Source organism: Oryctolagus cuniculus, chromosome 14, assembly GCF_051225735.1.
Source record: "Oryctolagus cuniculus isolate XC-2025 breed Fujian yellow rabbit chromosome 14, ASM5122573v1, whole genome shotgun sequence".
Classification (NCBI taxonomy): Eukaryota; Metazoa; Chordata; class Mammalia; order Lagomorpha; family Leporidae; genus Oryctolagus; species Oryctolagus cuniculus.
The window spans coordinates 64,634,218-64,656,053 of NC_142880.1; the positions used below are offsets into that span (position 1 = coordinate 64,634,218).

General features: G+C 39.4%; 2 protein-coding genes across 8 annotated transcripts in view; both read right to left on the bottom strand.

The window, feature by feature from the left end:
* Positions 1–21,836, bottom strand: part of FYB1 (FYN binding protein 1) — a 182,310-nt gene that overhangs the window by 22,009 nt on the left and 138,465 nt on the right. For 4 of the 7 annotated variants that reach the window (XM_008262140.5, XM_008262138.5, XM_051853802.3 and 1 more), the window contains exons 4-12: positions 18,139–18,185; positions 15,127–15,146; positions 14,667–14,701; positions 13,624–13,744; positions 9,640–9,799; positions 9,066–9,213; positions 4,997–5,019; positions 3,505–3,571; positions 1,986–2,123 (exon numbers count right to left, since the gene is read on the bottom strand). In XM_008262140.5, coding sequence (XP_008260362.3) covers positions 1,986–2,123; positions 3,505–3,571; positions 4,997–5,019; positions 9,066–9,213; positions 9,640–9,799; positions 13,624–13,744; positions 14,667–14,701; positions 15,127–15,146; positions 18,139–18,185 — 759 coding nt within the window. The remainder of the gene's footprint in view (positions 1–1,985; positions 2,124–3,504; positions 3,572–4,996; positions 5,020–9,065; positions 9,214–9,639; positions 9,800–13,623; positions 13,745–14,666; positions 14,702–15,126; positions 15,147–18,138; positions 18,186–21,836) is intronic. The other 3 variants (XM_070056664.2, XM_051853803.3, XM_089313153.1) reach the window with 1 other exon arrangement.
* C9 (complement C9) overlaps positions 13,630–21,836 on the bottom strand; it is a 222,970-nt gene continuing 214,763 nt past the window's right edge. Inside the window, exons 13-16 of the transcript XR_016220048.1 lie at positions 18,139–18,185; positions 15,127–15,146; positions 14,667–14,701; positions 13,630–13,744 (exon numbers count right to left, since the gene is read on the bottom strand). The gene's annotated coding sequence lies outside the window, so the exon portion shown is untranslated. The remainder of the gene's footprint in view (positions 13,745–14,666; positions 14,702–15,126; positions 15,147–18,138; positions 18,186–21,836) is intronic.

Here is a 21,836-nt window from a genome sequence, read left to right on the forward strand (position 1 = left end):
AGGTGTTTCATTGAAGCAAAAAAAAAGTTTTATTTCTAAGTAAGGGTTATATTTGAGTAATGCTGCTCTGAAAACTTCTGTTTATGCTTTGTTCAGATTTCAGGTGTAGCATTTGTTGACTGCTTTGGTGTTTCACAAAAGTATGTAAAAGCAGGAATTCTGTACAGAATTAACATCTTAGGAAGACTTCAGTTAAATATGGTGAGTACATTAGGTACACATAAAAACAGAAGACTTCCCTGTTCCAGGAAACATAATTAAGACTCTTTCAATTCATATATGTGTATGGAATTTATATTAAGGAGTTTGGAGTTTGAAAGAGAAAATGTATGCCTTAGTTTTTATTTAGATAAACAGAATATTTAGAATAATTTTAGTATAGAAGAAATATAATTCAAATATAATTAATACATCGCTATTGTCTAACAGAGTCACAAGGACTTGAAAATGCTGAATTTAGAAAAATAAAGTTCCTAATTGTGGAACCAGTGTTGTGGTGCAGTGGGTTAAACCACCACCTGCAACACTAGTATCCCATATGTGTGAGTATCCCATACGGGAGTGCTGGTTCAAGATCTGGATGCTCTGCTTCCCATCCATCTTCCTGCTAATGTGCCTGAAAGGACGGTGGATGATGGCTCAAGTACTTAGGTCCCTGCTGTCTACCTGGGAGACCCAGGTGGAGCTCCATGCTTCTGGCTACAACCTGGCCACCCTGGGCCTAGCCCTGGTCATTGTGACCATATGGAGGGTAAACCAGTAGACGCAAACAAGATCTCTCTCTGTCTCTCCCTCTCCCTATCTCTCTCATTCTGCCCTTTAAAAAGATAAATAAATTATTAAACAATAAGTCTACATTGTATCCCTTATTTCTAGAAAACTGATTTTAAAGAGAATGCATATTTCAAAGGGTAATCAATGTAAAGATCTATATGTTAAATGTGGCACTGGAATTGTAAGCTTTAAATGTGATGTTACAGTTTTAGAAAGTCCAACTAAATTGAGTGTATGATTGTTTTGCATATGAGTGTGTGTGCGTGCACATCCATGTGTATGTATTTTAGGGGAAAGTAAAATAAATCTTTGAACTATATAATGATTTTTGAATCCTTGATTTTATGTAATGAATACTTGATTTTATGTAATGTTTGAGTTTAAGAACAACACCAGGTGCCAGCGCTGTGGTGCAGCGGGTTAAAGCCCTGGCCTGAAAGCTGGCATCCCATATGGGCACCAGTTTGAGTCCTGGCTGCTCCTATTCCAATCCAGCTTGCTGCTATGGCCTGAGATAACAGTAGAAGATGGTCCAAGTCCTTGGACCCCTGCACCCATGTAGGAGACCTGAAAGAAGCTCCTGGCTCCTGGCTTCAGATCGGTGCAACTCTGGCTGTTGCGGCCATCTGGGGAGTGAACTGGTAGATGGAAGACCTCTCTCTCTGTTTCTACCTCTCTCTGTAACTCTGTCTTTCAAATAAATAAAATAAATCTTAAAAAAAAAAAAAAAGAGGGGCTGGCGCCGTGGCTCACTTGGTTAACCCTCCACCTGCAGCACCGGCATCCCATATGGGTGCTGGGTTCTAGTCCCGGTTGCTCCTCTTCCAGTCCAGCTCTCTGCTGTGGCCTGGGAAAGAAGTAGAAGATGGCCCAAGTGCTTGGGCCCCTGTACCCGCATGGGAGATCAGGAAGAAGCACCTGGCTCCTGGCTTGGGATCGGTGCAGTGCCGGCCATAGCAGCCATTTTGGGGAGTGAACCAATGGAAGGAAGACCTTTCTGTCTCTCTTTCCTACTGTCTATAACTCTGTCACATAAAAAAAAAAAAAAAAAGAATGACACCATAAATGAGGCTAACATGATTAATAGAAAATAATATTAAGATGGTTTAAGCCTATCAAGATTGGATTATCATGAGAGAATATTAGTAGCATTTGATTGAAATAACATTAGTGTAGTTATTGTGTGCTGGATTTGGCTGGTCGACTCTTACGATGAACCTTCATTATTTTCTGACTCAGGGACTTTAGGTTTCTCTCGTATACTTTTCTTTTTGTCATCTTTTCCCTTTAACATCTTCAAAATGCCCCAGGGCCACATGTTACTCTTCTCTTCAACCTGTAGCATAGAGCTTTGGAGCACGCAGGCATGGATCAGAATGCAATAATCAGTGGGATGTGAAGACATTATGTGGAGATTCAGATTTTTATAATTATTGTTCATTATGATTACTTATCATACAGGTAACAACAAACTCACTGTTTACCAGGAAGATGGTACTACTAAGTTTATAGATCATGAAGTTTGAATACTGTTCCTACCAGATTAATCAATTTTTTCTCTTTAAATATGAAACTGTCGATTAAATTTTGAACATCAATTTAGCTTTACTTATGATTAAACTTATATAAATGCTGATCTTAAATTTTTAAAGGTGCCATTTCAAAATAGAAATTGTTTATTATTTTATAAATTATTATTATAAATATAAAGATATTTATTCTGAAGCTAAATGATCAAGTATATAACACTGGTTCAGGCACAAACAGCATCTGGTGTCAATTTAGTTAGGTTGCCTATAATTATGTTATTGTACAGGATAGCTGATAAACTCTCCAGATGTTATAAAAGTAAATTATTGGAGCTGGTGCTGTGGCTTAATGGGTAAAGCCGCCATCTCCAGTGCTGGCATCCCATATGGGCACTGGTTCGAGTCCCAGCTGCTCCACTTCTGATCCAGCTCTCTGCTATTGCCTGGGAAAGCAGAAGATGGCCCAAGTACTTGGGCCCCTGTACCCATGTGGGAGACCTGGAAGAAGCTCCAGGCTCCTGGCTTTGGATCAGCGCAGTTCTGGCCAGTGTGGCCATTTGGAGAGTGAACCAGCGGATGGAAGACCTCTCTTTGCCTCTGCCTCAACGTCTCTGTAACTCTGCCTTTCATATAAACAAATAAATCTTAAAAAAAATAAAAAGCTAACATTTATTTAAAAAACTAAATTATTAATTGCTATGTAAAAGACTGGAAAAGTTTTGAAAAAATACCTGCCCCCTGCACCCCATGGGAGACCAGGATGAGTACCTGGCTCCTGCCATTGGATCAGCGCGGTGCGCCGGCCGCAGCGTGCCGGCTGCGGTGGCCATTGGAGGGTGAACCAACGGCAAAGGAAGACCTTTCTCTCTGTCTCTCTCTCTCTCTCTCACTGTCCACTCTGCCTGTCAAAAAATAAAAAAAAAAAAATTAAAAAAAAGAAAAAATACCTGCCACACCAGTAATTTATCCCCTTTTCATTTCACTTCTGTTGCCATAGTTGCTGAGGCTTTTCCAGACAAGCTACCATTTCATTTGAAGTGTGGTACAATTATACTTCCTGATTTACTGTTTCTGTTAATTAAACACTCAAGTCATTTTGGTAATCTAATGATGTTTTCCGCTTTTTATCTTAATTGGAACTCAAAATAAAATTTCAGTGTGGATAATAATTTCCAAAAGGCAATTCACTGATTATTCTTACCCCTCGCCAGCATCTTCCTCTTCTATCCCATCATAAATGTCGTCATCTGGAGGTGGTGGGAACATCCCTTCATTTAGAGCAGAAAGAAAGTCTTTTATTAATTCTTGTAACTTGGATATGTAAAGGCCCCTCGGATTCGGATAACAAATCCTTCTTATTTACCTGCAGCGGTATTCCTCTTCACAATAACCATTTAAGTTTAAAAACTGTTTATATTCCCACTCTCACATAGATAGTAAATTAGTTGCTCTGTGGGTCATTTTAAAAGAAATTCGTAGGGCTGAGTTATATAAATGAAGAATGATAAGAGGTACTCCAAATTTGAGATGACAGGGATGGGGGAGAATAAACATGAAAAAAGCAAAATTGAATCTGAGACATATACGTACTGTGGAAAAAAGATATGCGAAGAAGTGATAAGAAAAATTCAGTTAACAGTGAGAGCTATTCAGAAAAACATATTGATCAAGATGTAAGTAAAGAAAAGCAAAATGGAATGGAAAGTGAAACATTGATAGTAATTGAAACAAAGAAAGAAATTAAGTCACATTTTTGAAAACCGATGAATTTTTTATTTGAAAGGTAGAGTTAGAGAGAGAGAGAGAGAGAGAGAGAGAGAGATCAATCGATAGATCAGTTGATCTTCCTTACACTGGTTCAATCCAGAAATGACTGCAGTGGCTAAGACTGGACCAGACTGAAGCCATGAACCTGAAACTCCATCCCGGTCTCCCACATGGGTGGCAGGAGCCCAAGCACTTGAGCCATCTTCTGCTGCCTTCCTATGTGCAATAGCAGGGAGCTGGATCAGAATTGGAGCAGCCAGACTCCAACTGGTACTCAAATAGGATGGCAGCATTGGAGGCAATGGCTTAACTCACTGTACCACAACACCAGATTCAAAAAGTAGACACTTTTATACATATTTTTAAAGGTTAAACCCTTTCTCCATATCACTTGTTATGCTAATTCTTCAGGAAATTTGCTATTTAACAAATATTTAATGGGTACTTCTCTATGTAGGAATATACAAATGAAGAAATTTGAATGAGAACTTTGGCACTGCAAGGTAGTAGTTCAAATCACTTATTTGTTGCTGGGAAATCTACAGGTCTTTAAGTGTCATAGTCAAGGTGACTAAACAAGTGTACTTATCTAGACAGGATAGCTATGAGAATGAAAGGGCTGCTGTCATTAGGTATGCTCAGAAAACTGGCAAGCGCCAAGGCTGCCCCTGGGAAATTTCCAAAGTGGGGTCTTCTTGTGATCCCTAACAAGCTAGTCAAGAACAAGTAAATGGCTCAGAGTCGGTTGGTGGCCAGGACTTAAATCTAGATAATTGGCTCCCAGGCTGGTGTTCTTTCCAACACATTAAGACCCTTTGTTATTAGGAAAATATTTTGCTTTTAATATAATTAATATAATCTCAACATCATATAATATAAATGCTGAAGACATGTGGAGAAACTCTTTATAAAAGTGTGTAGCTTACCTCCACTTCCACTGTGACTGTGGCTAGGAAAAAGCCCAGAAACATTCAATTAATACATGAATTATTTAGCTATCAGGAACAGAAATACACATATTGACAAGTTTTATAAAATATAAGTAACATTCCAGCTAAAAGTTATCAGGTGGTTAGACATGAAGAGGCAGAAAAATGCCCCTTACAATAGATGAGTAATAACAATGAAGCAAACAGAAAACAGGAATCAAGTAAGTTACTACATATTGTATTCAAAAACAATGATACTCTTTGCTTTTAACATTTTTCCATGAGACATTTTTCAGATAATACATTATTTTATCAATCAACAGATGGGCTGTTAGAAAAACCCAATGTCATTATTGTGGGAGTCAAACAGAGCGATTGCGTTGTACTAAATCCAGTTATCTTTCACTATCTTATTACTATGTCATGTTTCTCTTAATCCAACAGCACTAAAAATTTTTTTAAGGGAGAACTTTTTTTTTTTTTTATTTGACAAGTAGAGAAAGAGAGACAGAAGGAAAGGTCTTCCATCCGTTGGTTCACTCCCTAAATGACCGCTATGGCTGGCGCTGCACTGATCTGAAGCCAGGAGCCAGGTGCTTCTTCCTGATCTCCCATGCGGGTGCAGAAGCCCAAGCACCTGGGCCATCCTCCACTGCCCTTCCGGGCCATGCAGAGAGCTGGACTGGAAGAGGAGCAACTGGGACTAGAACCCGGCGCCCATATGGGATGCTGGCGCTGCAGGTGGAGGATTAACCAAGCGAGCCACGGTGTGGGCCCTAAAGGGAGAACTTTTCAAAAACTGAATTCTTATTCACAGGACTTTTATATGGTATGGCCCCATGCTGTCTAAATCCTGATAGCCTGTGTTTCTTCCTTACTTCCATAACATTCTATATTTTCATTCATGTGATGGTTCTCTTTTTCTTGCCCGGGTCTCCCACTAAAACATGAGTTCTGCAGGAGGGAAGGAAATGTAGACTCTGAGAACTGGAGAAATCATCAGAAGTTATCAATCCCCTCATTTTGTAGAAATTAATGGAGGCTCTAAAAAATAACTTTAACAAACCCAACTCTACACTTAGCTTGGTACTGCTGATCCTCACTTTTGCCCCTTGGTTAATCTGCAAAGAGATCAGTCTGATGTTGCAACCTTTGAGGACAATTACATACTCTGAGCTGATGTAACTCTCCCAATCTTTTCTTTTAAAGATTTATTTATTTGAAGGGGAGAGTGAGTGAGTGAGAATATCTTCCATCCACTGATTTACTCCTTAAAAGGCTTCAGTGGCCAGGACTGGCCCAGGCCAGTGTCAGGAGCCTGGAGCTCCATCTGGGTCTCCCACATGGGTAGCAGTGGTCCAGGTATTGGGGCTATCTTTCATTGCCTTCCCAGGCACATTAGCAGGGAGCTGGATCAGGCCTTTTATCTGCTGGTTCACTCCCCAACTGGCCTCAACAGGCGGAGCTGTGCTAGTCCAAAGCCAGGAGCCAGGAGCTTCTTCTAGGTCTCCCATGAGGGTGCAGGGACCCAACCACTTGTGCCATCCTCCACTGCTTTCCCAAGCCATAGCAGAGAGCTGGATCAGAAGTGGAGCAGCTGGGACTCAAAATGGAACCCATATAGGATGCCAGCACTGAAGGCAGCAGCCACTGCGCCACAGCTTGGTTTCTTCTTATGAAAGCCAATTTGGGACCTGCAACCTCAGTGCATGGTTTTCATGTTTTATTACATTGCATAATTGATGGTTGTAACCTGGTATGAAGGTAGAGCACGTTGTAATTCTTTTTAGAAAAACAGCAGCTGCCTGAAAGCAACTAAGTTTAGTTGATGACATGAGGTCAAAGATCATAGCAAAAAATTTAATTCTTCATCTGCTTCACAAGGATATTCCTAATATGGTAGTTTACATTTTTAAAAAGGTTGGTAATTTAAAATCTTATCGTTTACGTTTCACTTACGAAACATGTAGACACAGTGTACCTGGGTAAAGCCCTGGCACAGATTACAGATTGGGGCTGTCAATTGAGATTTTCCATTGTCTCAGGTGGATACAGAAAACTGAGAACCACTAACTGGACTGGAGATTCCTCCCCTCTTTTTCCTTCAACTTGAGGGGATGGTGACTGTCACAGGAAAGACAGGTATGGTTAGAGAGAAGGGACGGAAGAAGGAGAATGTGAAAGACAAAGGAAGATGAGTGGTCGGACAGAGACCAAAGGGAAGGGCTGGCAAAAGGAAGCTGAAGACAGAGGAAGGAAAGAAGGCAGCGTCGATAACTGGGAGGAGACAGCCAGTCTCCCCTCTGTCCCCCTCCAGCAGGGCTGCCTTGCTGTCCCCTTCTCTCCCAGAAAGGTGTTCCCTTCATTTTTGGAGGGAAGGTCATCTTAATCTAGTGGAGTTAAGGGCCATGGAAGGTTGGACCCTTGATACTCAGATTATAGGGAGTTAAAAATTTATTGATTTATTTGAAAGTAAGAGTTGCAGAGGAGAGACAGAGAGAAAGAGGTCTTCCGCCTGCTGGGTCACTCCCCAGGTGGCTGCAACAGCCAGCCCTGAGCCAGGGTGAAGCCAAGAGCTTCATCTGTGTCTCCCACATGGGTGGCAGAAGTCCAAGTACTTGGACCAGATTCCACAGCTTTTCCCAGGCCATTAGCAGGGAACTGACATCAGAAGTGGAACAGCCAGGACAAGAACAGGTACCCACATGGGACACCAGCGTCGTGGGCAGAGGCTCTACTGTCTAAGCTACAACACTAACCCCATTTAGGGAATTTTTACTTCAAAAAAAGTCAACTGGAGAAGTAGTATAATTAATTCTTTTTTTCCGTTATATTTTCAAAAATATTTAGACTCATATTTCAGAGCAAGAGAGATCAATTTTATAGTTTGTTTCATGTTTACTTAAGGTATATCCCTAAGACCCAATCATGATGAATATTTTATATAAAACAGTGTTTTGAAATGACAACACTTTTGACAAGATCTGGCAAATAGTCTATACATTTCAAGTAGTAGTTGATACATACAATGGAACTTTTTGAAAAGTTTGTGGGCAATAGAATTAAAAGACAAGTTCATCTTGGTGTAAAAATTTTGAAATCCATGCATGAGGGATCCTCAAAAAACTTATGGAAATATATATTGTTGAAAAAGTATGCATAGATTTCAAATTTTTTCTACCGAAACAAATTTATCTTCTAAAATTATTTACTTACTTTCATTTATTTGGAAGAGAAACAAAGAGATAAAGATCTTCTACCTACTGGTTCATTTCCCAAATGCCTGCAAGAGCTGGGGCTGGGACAGAATGAAGCCAAGATCCCAGAACCCAATTTAGGTCTCTCAAATGGATGACAAGGTCCCCACTACTTGGGCCATCACCTACAGCTTCCCAGGGTATGCATTAGTAGAAAGCTGCAATCAGAAGTAGAGCCAGGATCATAACCCAGGCACTGTAATACGGGATGTGAGCATCCAAAAAGCAGCACCAAGACCACTGTGCCAAATGTATCTTTTAATTCCACTCTTCCGTGAACTTTTTGAGGTACTTTCATATAATCAATCAGTAAATTAGAAAAAACAAACTATTGACTTTCAAATGACCTTTCACCCATACTGGGGTTATTCCAAGTGGTAAGTCAGTTCAGTGATAGAAAGCTCTAGGAGATATGGGAAGAAAAATTCTAGGATCTTACAACATAAAATCTGTGACAAGGAGATGGTGCAATCTGTTTTATCATATGTATTTGCAGGGCAGGTGTCTAGCCTAGTGGTTGAAATGCTGGCGTTCCACATTGGGGTACCTGGATTAGAGCCTCAGGGCTGACTCCTGACTCCAGTTTTCTGCTAATGCAGACCCTGAGAGGCAGTGATGGTAACTCAAGAAACTGGGTTCTTGTCATCCACATTGGAGACCAGGATTGTGTTCCTGCCTCCTGACTTTGGCCTTGCCCCACTTGGGATCTGTATCGACATTTGGGGAGTGAAACAGGGAATGAGAGCTCTCTCTCGGCCTATCTATTTTTCTGCTTCTCAAACAACAAAAATGGAAGTATTTGCACACACCTGCTAACGTCATCTTGCTCTGCAACATCATCATAGACTTCTTGGTCTTCTTCAATAGGTCTTGATGAAAGAGCAGCACCAAGAGAGGATTTTTTGCGTTTCAAAGAATCGTAGTCAATCTCTACAGCGGTTGTTTTAATATAGCCATCTACCGAAAAGGGAAAGACTTAGGTTCAGTTAATTGTAGCTTAAATATTTTTCAAGTTGTGAACAAAATATCAATTGCACATTTGCTCTTGAAAATTTTTCTTTTCTTTATTCCCTTGCAATTCTGAGTTAAAGATCTTCCTATTAGAATTTAGGGTAAATATTTCAAAGTGACTAACATGAAGCCTTGTTGTTTTCTAACATCACTGAAGAACCTAATGCCCTTTGTTCCTTTCTGAAATAATATAAAATTTTACATTGTTCCTAAGAACATAACACAGATGAGATGAAGATGGACTTGTATCTGCCATTTGAAGTGTTTCTATCTTAAATCTATTTGATCACATACTCCTAACTTGATGCTATTATAGGTCTGGAAGAATTTGCATTTTGGCTCAAAAAGAAAGTCATAGGAAGCTGAACTCACACGAGCCCTTGGAGGTTCGGCCCAACCATTTTCCTTCAGGGTTGTCGGTGAGGCGGATTATTTCAATTTGGTCTCCTTGCTTGAAGCTCAGTTCATTCTTCCCTCCTTTGACATCACAGCAGGCCTTTGCCTGGTGGATGACTTGAATAGGGCCTGTCAGCTACAGAGAGTGAAAAAAAATCACGATAAGCTTCCTCACTATTCAGAAAATCCTTAGGGAACATAGTTGTGAAATATGTCCACAACCAGCTAACCTGCCTGCATCCAACTTACACGTTTGAAATAGAACTTCGGGGTGACTGCCATTCCCGGTAAATGTTCTTTTTGTGGGTGGGTATGGAGAGGCTTCACAGAGGTGAAGCAGACCAGCAAAGAACAGGTAAGCATGAGCTTGGGGTCCTGGAGGGGGTCGCCGGGATCTGTTGACTTAGGAACTCTGCAAGAGGCCCAGGAAGGAGGCGCCTAACTGGACATCACCTACATACAACGTGCATCCTGAGTGCTTTGTGTGATTATTCTGGTGTTTTTCTGCAGCTCTCAAACAGCAAGGAGAAGGGAGCAGGCAGGGGAAGGTAACAGTGTGGGAAAAGCATTTGCTTTCCCTCCTTTTATTCTTATCATTGTCTATAAGCTGGGAGTAGACATCACCTGCTATAAATACCATTTCAGAGATATCTTTGTAAATAAAAATCAGCAGACGAACGTTGTATAATGTTGTAAAGTTAATAACTTGAGCAGTATGGCATTTTTTCGACAGCAGGGCAATAACCTAGTTTAGCTCGTGAATCCTACAGCTCTCATTTCCTCACCCTAAATTAGTGTCTTCAACAGAACTTCTTGAGTCTTTTGATATGCAAATATGCATTATCACTCTTGAAGCTATACTTTATGTTATTGAATCAATGAAGCCATGACTTATAACATATATTGTGAATTATTTACTAGTAAGAAGGAATGAAAATAGTTTAAGTTAAATGTTAATGGGGCTTAGTCCTTATGTTTATTTAATTTTTTTACCTAATATCTATTGATACCTTACAGAAGTGAAGTCCTAGTTTTAACAAACTTTCGAGTTCATATTTAGCAGTATGAGTTTCATATTCTATCTTTCTTACTAAAATATATTATTTGAATGAATAAGTAAGCAATATAAAACTGATTTCTCTTAAAAGAATCAAAGTAAAGTCTTACATACATTGTTTAAAACTATAAATAATATTTTAATGAAAAGTATATGTAGATTTTTAGTAAGAAAAATTATTCACTTAGAAATTTATTAAGAAATTATTCATTAGGAAAATATAAACATTGATAGCCATGCATTCTGTGTGAATAAAACATTTTAATATTGTAATCATAATTTTACTTTGGATAGTGAGCCTTTTCAAAATGTAATGAAAAATTGTGATAAATACAATGGCTTTTGTGCATAATTTAATTTACTTCCATAATAAACTTTCCAAAGTATATAATTTATTCTTCCTTTGAAGAAAAGAGTAAGACTCCAAGGCTCAGAGAAGTAGAAAGCCTAGGATCATATAACTCACACGTACACTGGAATTCAAATCCCCATCTGTCCAATTGACTGTAAACTGTTTCCCCTGCAGCATAACACTGAACCTTTGCTTTAATACAGTAAATGTGCTGGGAAGTTACAAATAAATCAGATTTATTAGAGGAATAAATATTTAAAGGAATCACACTGTCGATCCTTTTCAAAGTGAAGAATAGTTTTATAATTCACATAATCCTCCTGGATGTATCTGATTCCAGACCCATACCAGAGGGACTGTGTCATCAAAGATGGTGTAGCTGAGACAGTGAGAGAGAGGTAGGGAGGAGGGAGACAGGGAAAGGAGAGAATAGCTTGTGAGTGTCATGTTTAATGGTGGTAGGAGAAGTCATGCAATCACCAGAGCTCAGAGAAGACAAATATGAGAAATCTGGGTAGACAGAGGGAAGAGGAATATCATGTATTAGAAATCAACATAATGCCGGCGCCGTGGCTCAATAGGCTAATCCTCTGCCTGTAGCGCCTGCACACCAGGTTCTAGTCCTGGTTGGGGTGCCGGATTCTGTCCCGGTTGCCCCTCTTCCAGGCCAGCTCTCTGCTATGGCCCGGGAATGCAGTGGAGGATGGCCCAAGTGCTTGGGCCCTGCACCCACATGGGAGACCAGGAGAAGCAAGATCAGCGCGATGCGCCGGCCGCAGTGCACCGGCCGCGGCGGCCATTGGAGGGTGAACCAATGGCAAAAGGAAGACCTTTCTCTCTGTCTCTCTCTCTCACTGTCCACTCTGCCTGTCAAAAAAAAAAAAAAAAAAAAGAAATCAACATAAACACAGGCTCAAAATAAGGGCAAAAATGTAAGTTGGGTCTAGATACCAGCAATTAGAGTAGTTCATGGAAATCTCATTTTTTTTTTTTAATTTGACAGATAGAGTTATCAGTGAGAGAGACAGAGAGAAAGGTCGTCCTTCCATTGGTTCACACCCCAAATGGCTGCTATGGCCAGAGCTACGCTGATCCCGAAGCCAGGAGCCAGGTGCTTCTTCCTGGTCTCCCATGCGGGTGCAGGAGCCCAAGCACTTGGGCTATCCTCCACTGCCCTCCCGGCCCACAGCAGAGAGCTGGACTGGAAGAGGAGCAACCGGGACTAGAACCCGGAGCCCATATGGAATACCAGTGCCACAGGCAGAGGATAAACCAAGTGAGCCATGGCGCTGGGCCCATGTGGTTCACTTAGGAGACACGTGTGTGTCCCTTCCCCAGCTGTCATATAAGCCACTAAGATATCTGTGTGGTCCTAAGTTCTCTAAGTAGACCAATATGAAATAGGCAACGGGGGGAGCCAAGATGGATTTTAGTAATCCAGTATTCACTCACTCAATCAACATAAAATTTCCTGATTGCTCACTGGCTATAAGCAAATTACTTTATTTGGATTTTTATCATATTGCATTTTATTTACTGTAGAGATCTTAAGGGAGTGTATTAGGCAAGAAAATATAGTTGTAAAGATAGCTACTCTTTAAAAACAACAATTAAGTTAAAGTGATCATATTAAATGTTAAACTGAACATATAGATAGGATTAAGTGTTAAAGAGATCATATAAACAGCATCAAGTGCCTGGTAATAATAAAAGACAGAATTAAAAAGGAGGGAATGTCCAACATGGGAAGCAATCCACACAGCAGAATCATAGAAAGACAATCGCTTTAAGTAACACTCCAATCTCAGAATCAGCCCTTGAGGCAATCAGATTTGGCTGAAAAGCCTATGAGAGAATTTCAGGCTTGGAAAGCCAAGACACCATGACAAAAAAATATCCTATGTTAAGGATTTCTGTGAGTGAGATCCCAGCAGAAAGAAGGGACTATCAAAGAAGGAGGTGCCTTTCTCTGAAGGGAGGAGAGAACTCCCACTTTGTTTATGGTTCTGTCTAAATAATGACAGAATTTGTGGGCTCAAAAGGCTTCCATAGCCTTGGCAGCTCATGGTAAGAGCCTCAGGTGATCACTGACGTCATAAATAAGAGTGTTGTTATATTAACAACAGCAGTCACTGTGCACTTACTCCCCATGTAGGATCTCTGTCCTTAATGAGTTGTACTATGAGAATTAACTGCAAAACTTGTTCTCAAGCAGTACTTTATATGTTGTGTGTGTGGGGGGTGCAAACTATTGACATCTTTACTTCATATAGAGTTGGTCCTCTGCATATAAATTTAATTAAAAGTGAATCTTAATGAAGAATGCGATGGGAGAGGGAGTAGGAGGTGGAGTGGGAGGCAGGGTAGGAGGGTGGGTATGGGGGAAAGAACCACTATATTCCTAAAGTTGTACCTATGAAATTTGCATTCATTACATATAAGCTTTATAAAAATACAACAATTAAGTAATTCTCCAATGATGTAAGGTCTTCTTTGTGTGAAGGTTATAAAGAAAAGTTGCTCTTTTACCCATCAGCAAGCAAGCTCTTACTTTAAATTTCTTCTTTATCTCCTGCTCTTTCTTTTCTTTCTCTTTTTGCTCCTTTTTCTCCAGCTCTAGTCTCTTCTTTTCCTCCTTTTCCCTCTTCTTCTCTCGTTCTTTGGTTGCTTCTCTGTGAACACAGATTGTTAGGTTGCTTCTATACCCGCAGAGAGCTTTCTACCTGCAACCACAGCTGAAGGTGGTATCTGAAACGTGGATGAAGGTAAAACGCTAAGGGTTGTTAAAATCGTGGAAGCGTGAGTCTGTTTTTAAAACCAATGGGCGGCACATAGCTAAAGACACCTTCCCAAGGCTCTGCTTCCCCTTACAGCTTCTGCCAGCAAGTGCAAGACACTGTTTATCAAGGGTCCATTCTTGCTGCATGTCAGCATGAATAGAATGAATCTCTCTCTCATGCACATGCTAACGTTGGCTCAGAAACTGTAGTGCAAATTGGCGGCATAAGAACTTGGATAGAGAAAATTAAGATACCTGAGATTAACGTGATAAGATAGCTTATTCATGTCTACTTCCACCCACTTTCCAAGAAATGCCTTGGTCCTAGGCAATCTAGAAACTCATTTTGGAGGTTTGTTTGTTTTTGTTTTTTTTTTTTGGTAACTTTCTATTTTACTAGGATGAAACTTTGGAATCTGGGTGCCATGCTAAATTATTTCTCAAAGCACCTACATAGGTGAAAGTGCTGCAAGGAGGTGAAGAAGGTATAACACATAAAATAGCACAAAGTAATTCATTTGCCTAAGGACACACAGAGAGTATGATTTATACATTCCTGTCTCTGATTCCTTCCTGTAGTCTATCTAGTATTCTGTGGGTCTGTGGCCTCTTATAGTACAGCCTTTTAACAGAGTCTTAAAGTCCTTGAAGAAGTAAGGAATTTCTACTCCTTTGTATTTCAGTAAAGATTACCATGATAAGCCAAAATTTTGAACAAGTAACTTTTTTTCCCTAGTGTTGAATACCAACTTCCCATCATACAAAATATTATATTCATCTTAGAAGAAAAATTTGGTAAAAAGTATAATTCATACATGTCTTCATATGTTTCTCCATCACTCTCTTGTTCCTGTCAAGAAAGCATTGATAAAGAATGACTTTGATTATTCAAAAAGGCAACATACACATACTACATTGATCAAATACTTTTCAAAACAATATTTGCAAGTTTATATCATTTAAGTGCATGCACGTTTGGAATGCTTAAAATACTTTTTAAAGAGAGACTTAGCAAGCAGAAAAAAATATTTTATTTTCTGTTTTGCCTTTTAATTCAGATGTGTATCCAGACCTAAGTTTATTCAGTACTACAACATTACTACAAGTCAATGCAATGATTGGTATTTAATGTCTCAAGCATTTAGAAGAATTTAAATAGAAAAATATTATCATTGCTCATAAGAATTTTATTTGTTTGAAAGTGAATCACGATACGGTAATTGTTAAATACATTGTTATAGCCATATAATGAGAATAAAAGGAAACAAATCTCACCTCTTCTATGTTTCCAGGACCTACAGGATTTAAAAAAGAATAAAATGTAATACACAATAGTTAGGACTGGAGCATAGGGAGATTACTGATGCCATAAACAGGAGTGTCAATTTGTAAAGTCAACAACAGGAGTCACTGTGCACTTACTCCTCATGTAGGATCTCTGTCCTTAATGTGCTGTACATTGAGATTTAATGCTATAATGAGTACTCAAACAGTATTTTTCACTTTGTGTTTCTATGTGGGCACAAACTGTTGAAATCTTTACTTAATGTATACTAAACTGATCTTCTGTATATATAGAAAATTGAAAATGAATCTTGATATGAATGGTAGGGGAGAGAGAGCGGGAAAGGGGAGGGTTGTGGGTGGGAGGGAAGTCATGGGGGGGGGAGCCAATGTAGTCCATAAGCTGTACTTTGGAAATCTATATTCATTAAATAAAAGTTAAAAAAATACACAATAGTTAGAATCATTTTAGGATGATTGGATATAACATGATAATTTCAAAATAGTTTCTAATTTAACAAACTCATGCTTTATAAAAGATATGAAAGTATAGAATAAATTATGTGCTTTAGATATTTACTATGGCTTTTTGAGACTTATAAATAATTATAAAATTCTTTCATTGGCTTTTATAAAATAATGCAAGGTCAAAAAATAATGAAGACACCCTTTACTCCCTTTACAAAATGTGTATACATTTGATTCTATGGGCTTATGTGGAAAAAGTTATTATGAAAAAAATCACAAGTTCATAATTTTAGGCTCATTTGTTCCCAAGGGCTTGCTTTCTTATATCAAATAAGTTGAGTTAGTTAAGTTTTTAAAATTGTTGCTTGAGTTTAGTGTAAGATCAACTAATTATCAGATACTAATTGTATATAAGTTAATAATAAAAATAATAAACAAGAATAATTGTAATGCAAATAATGTGATATTAGTATAAGAATAGACAAATAGGTTAATGGAATAATGTAGAGTACATAAGTTTACATAGACACATTCATAATATACACACAAGCACACACATACCTATAGAATTCTATAGTATAATGGTGCTATAGTATATTTTATAATAGTTAATGGGAAAAGGAAAGATTGTTTAAAATATAGTGCGTGATGAACAAACCGACTTCATACATGAGATAACAAATCTGATTTCTATTAAATTCTTAAACTGTAATACAAAGAGATCAAAGACACAAATACAAATGATGGTTCCTACAAAAAATATGAACTTTTCCTTGGACAAGAACTTGTGCAATAAAATTTAAAGGATAAAAATGAGGGGCTGGCACTGTGGCACAGAGGATTAAAGCTCAGGCCCGCATCCCATATGGCGTTGGTTTGAGTCCCTGCTGCTCCAATGCTGATCCAACTCCTTGCTAATGTGCCCTGGGAAAGCAGCAGAGGATGGCCCAAGTGCTTGGGGCCCCTGCACTCATTTGGGAGACCTAAAAGAAGCTCCTGGCTCCTGGGTTCAGATTGGCTCAGCTCTGGCTGTTGTAGCTGTTTGGGGAGTGAACCAGTAGATGAAAGACCTGTCTCTCCCTCTCTCTGTAACTCTGTCTTTCAAATAAATAAAATAATCTTTAAAAAGAGACAAAAATGAATTAATTTGACTACATGAAAATTCATCTATATGCAATGAATGACAGCATGGGCTAAGTTAATAACCAATGGCAGAATGGAAGAAGAAATTTGAATTGTTTGAAACAGCGTAGAGTTAATCACTGGAATGTAAAGAAACTTCTGCAAGTTAACCAAGAAAAAAAATGGTCAAAGGATAGAACTGGCAACTTATAGAAAAGGAAACCACAAAGACTAATAAGCAAATCAAGTGCTCAAACTCAAGAGAAAGAAAACCATGAGCCGGCGCCGTGGCTCAATAGGCTAATCCTCCACCTTGCGGCGCCGGCACACCGGGTTCTAGTCCCGGTTGGGGCGCCGGATTCTGTCCCGGTTGCCCCTCTTCCAGGCCAGCTCTCTGCTATGGCCAGGGAGTGCAGTGGAGGATGGCCCAGGTGCTTGGGCCCTGCACCCCATGGGAGACCAGGAAAAGCACCTGGATCCTGGCTCCTGCCATCGGATCAGCGCGGTGCGCCGGCTGCAGCGGCGGCCATTGGAGGGTGATCCAACGGCAAAGGAAGACCTTTCTCTCTCTGTCTCTCTCTCACTGTCCACTCTGCCTGTCAAAAAATAAAAAAAAAAAAAAAAAAAAAAAAAATAAAAAAAAAAATAAAAAAAATAAAAAAAAATAAGAAAACCATGAAATGAAAATTAACATGAATTGAAATATAAAAATTAAAATGAGAAATAATTTTATACAAATAAGTCTGGAAAAAATTGGATAGCTGAACAATGCCATGTGCTAGTAAAAGATAGTCATGTGGGAACTATCATGCCCTGTTGAAGACAGAGGCATCTGTTCTAGAGAGCGACCTATCTTTATTTAGTCAACATAAATATTCCATGGCTTGTGACTAGCCATTCCATTTCTGGGTATATATCTTAAAGCAAGTCTCACCAAAGTTCACGTGGGGATATACCTAAGAAGATGCATTGTAGCACCAATGAATTGTAGTCCAGTAAAATATGGGGCCATACCAATGGAGTACTGGGTAGTAGTTTGTAGTAGCAGATTAAATACATACACAGTAACATGGCTAGCTCAAAAAAAAAAAAACCCACATTTTATTGAGTGTATAAAAAACAGTAATTCCTAACTTAAATTGCTTATGTAATTTTGTCTATACATGCATACCACAATATGCAAACAATGTGCACTAACATATACATACACATTGAATACATTAGAACATATTGTTTATATAAGGAAGAAGAAAGGGAGCAGGTTGTGAGGATAAAGAGAAATAAACAAGTAAGTAAAAGAAGAATGGGGACTTGCATGGACCCATGATGATGCTAACCCATGAAAGACCCTGGGAGAGTGATTAAATCAAACCCTGTACCAAAGGTAACAAATAAATATCTTTCTCCCCTTACCATCAGTGTTCATGGCACCATCTTGATTCTCTTCATTCACAAAACCTCTGAAAATGAAAAAGAAAACATGAGAGAGGAATGGGAAAAAGGATCTCTTCTCTAAATTATTTTTCCTTTAAACTCCTTCAATTCCCCCCTTTCTTTAGGGTATCTAGATATTACTCACATTCTTCTTTCTTTTCTCCCTATTCCTAAAATTCTCACTGTTCTTGTTCTCCTTCAGCTCCTTACTGCCAGTCATACAAAAGAAACACTGTTCTATGCCTCTCTGAATTCTCCACATTATTGCAAGATAACCCTCCTTTTCCTAGCCAAGCTGGAAGAAGCTGTCTATACCCACTGATTCCATTTCCTCTCCTTCCACTTGTTTCATTATTGACTACAATCTGTCTTCTTTTGCCTCTTCTTTACTCTTCAAAATCTAAGTGACCAAATCCACTGGACACCCTTCAGTTTGCCTCCTACTTGATTGCTCTGTGGCCTTGACAGTACCCTTGAGTCCCCTTTGTTTGTCTCCATGAGAAATATCTCCTGGATCACTTCTTCTTCTTTTATTTATTTTTATTTATTTTTATTTTTTGACAGGCAGAGTTAGACAGTGAGAGAGAGAGAGACAGAGAGAAAGGTCTTTCTTCTGTTGGTTCACCCCCCAAATGACCACTACGGCTAGCGTGCTGTGCCGATCCGAAGCCAGGAGCCAGGCGCTTCCTCCTGGTCTCCCATGTGGGTGCAGGGCCCAAGCACTTAGGCCATCCTCCACTGCCTTCTCGGGCCACTGCAGAGAGCTGGACTGGAAGAGGAGCAATGGGACAGAACTGGCGCCCCAACCGGGACTAGAACCCGGGGTATTGGTGCCGCAGGTGGAGGATTAGCCTAGTGAGCCGTGGTGCCAGCTTTCTTCTTCTTTTTTTTTTTTTTAAGATTTATTTTCTTTATTTGAAAGACAGAGTTAGATAGAGAGTTGGAGATATAGAAAGAGAGGTCTTCTATTTGCTGGTTCACTCTCCAAATGGTTTGCAATGGCCAGAGCTGAGCCAATCTGAAGCCAAGAGCCAGGAGCTTCTTCTGGGTCTCCCTTGTGGGTGCAGGGGCCCAAGGACTTGGGCCATCCTCTGCTGCTTTCCCGGGCACATTATCAGGAAGCTGGATAAGAAGTGGAGTACCTGAGACTCAAACTGGTGTGCATATGGGATGCTGGTGCTGCAGACTGAGGCTTTAACCCACTGTGCCACAGTGCCACTAGCTCACTTCTTGCTTCTTGAGTCACTATCCTACAACTTCATTTGTTGGTTTTTGTTTTGTTTTGTTTTGTCTAGCAGCCGGGACTGGAACTGGTACCCATATGGGACGCCAGTGCTTCAGGCCAGGGCATTAACCCACTGCGCCACAACACCGGCCCCAAGTCATCCTTTATTTCTCACTCTTCTTCAGTCCTAAACGAAATGGATCATCAAGTTCTGTCAGTTCCACCTACTTAGGTTTCCTAGAAATTCATGTCCTGCTTCCATCTCTTCCTCTCCTGCTTGACACGGGAACAGGATTACCTGACCTCTAGTATGGACTCTTGCAGTAGCCATGTGGCCAGTCTTCTAGTGATCAGAATAGCTCTCACCCCCACACTGGCAGTCCCTTCCCAACTTTTGCCAAAGCGATCTCTCTAACACCAAAAACATGATTATATCACTCTCTTATTAAATATTCAAGCCATTAAAACAATTAGGAAAATGTTACTTTTCCCAAGAGATGTTGGTTGCAAACTAACCCCACTTGAAAGATGTCTGGCAGGAGTGCCTTCTTAGTGTAAAATGAGCTCGGTGGGTACCTTAGTAACTCAGAGAGAATTGCCATGGACATATGTCTCATTCTTCACCCAATATGGCAAACATAGTTAGCAATCAATTGTTGATCTAATTCATTTTGTAAAAAAAAAATGAAAATTGAAAAATGAATATGTAGTTAGCTTTCTATTTACATAAGTATAAAGGCCCTGATACTTGTTTTGCTTAGTGAGGCTTTTTAGTCCAAACTTCAGAATTGAATAAAGAAATGGTGGAGTAAGCCAAACTCACAGTAGAAACATTCAGGGAATAAGTTTTAGTCATTGTAATAATATATGTATGATTAATATATTAAGTGTACTATTTCAGAGATTTGTTATATTGAAGACTATTGACTTAGGCTTGTTGCATCAATTTAAAGTGTATGGTTTATGCTTTTAAAATTTCAGTTGAAAAGTAAGGACTCTAGATACTGAATGGCAATGGCTGCTCCCATCTGAAAACAGAGTCAAGGTGCTGGTGCCCCTGCATCCCTAGCAGAGGGACATTTTGAAGCCTGGTACTTCCGCTTCGGGTCCTGCTAATGAGCTTGCAAAGGCAGGGGATGATGACACGTACTGCAGTCCCTGCCACCCATGTGGGAGACCTAGATGGAATTCTGGGCTCCTGGTTTTGGCCTGGCCTAGTCCCTGGCTACTGCCAGCAACTGGGGAGTACACCAGTGGATGGAAGTTTCCTCTGTCTCTCCGTCTCTCCTTCTGTCTCTTTCATTCTGCCTTTCAAAAAAATAAATCAGTATTTTTTGAAAAAAGAGGTATACAGATTAAGATAATTGAAAATGAATCTTGATGTGAATGGAAGGGGAGAGGGAGTGGGAAAGGGGAGGGTTGTGGGTGGGAGGGACGGTATGGGGGGGAAGCCATTGTAATCCATAAGTCGTACTTTGGAAATTTATATTCATTAAATAAAAGTTAAAAAAAAAAGAGGTATACAGGATGAGCTCCTGATAAAAGACACACCATCATCTAGGAATTAGTCTTCCCAGAACAAAACAGGAAGAAAGAATACAACTAAATTGTATCAAACCAGCTCTACATCCAACTAACAATGTTTAGGAAATATAGAGTGGAGAAAGAAACAAGAAAACTATACAAATACAAATACTCCAGAGAAGCAATGAGCAAAATCTACACCATGGGTAATAGTCACAAACAACTTGATTTCTTCAACAAATAAATGGCAAGGAATAAAGAGAGTCAACCTACAGCTTAACAGAGAATTATAAAACATATACACCAATGAAGATGTGCGCTCTGCTTTCTTATTCACACAAACTGAAAACATATACACAATGTAAGGGACAGCTGGGAATTTGAATGCTGGCGTTATTTTAATAGTAATACACAAAGTCTATTTTTAGCAATGCCTACTAAAATGTTTTGTATTGCAATTATATGACATTTTGTATTAGTTTTAAAATAACCTAAGAAGAGGGAAGTGAGTAGGAGTACAGATGGAAGAAGACTGGCTGTGAATTAATAATTGTTGCCATAGGTAAGGTGGACAGGAAAGCTCACTAGATTATTCTCCTTGCCTCTGTATTTTATGTACTTACTATTTTTTTTTGGAATGAATATACTTCTTTTACAGTATAAAAAATCCAATTGCAAATACTATCAGAATATTTAAGAGATTTAATAGATTTAGAAGTCATTTAAGTTCTTGGGAGGGTTTTGCTTAGTGAGGTCATTAGATCTGTCCATACACGTCTTTGAAATGGTTAAAAATAAAATCAGTAAATTAAATTAAATTTATACATGCAGTATAAAACACCTAAGGAGCTTATTTAAATTTAAAAACAGAAGGGGCTAGAATTGTGGTATAGGAGGTTAAGCCACCAATTTGTGACACCAAGTCCAG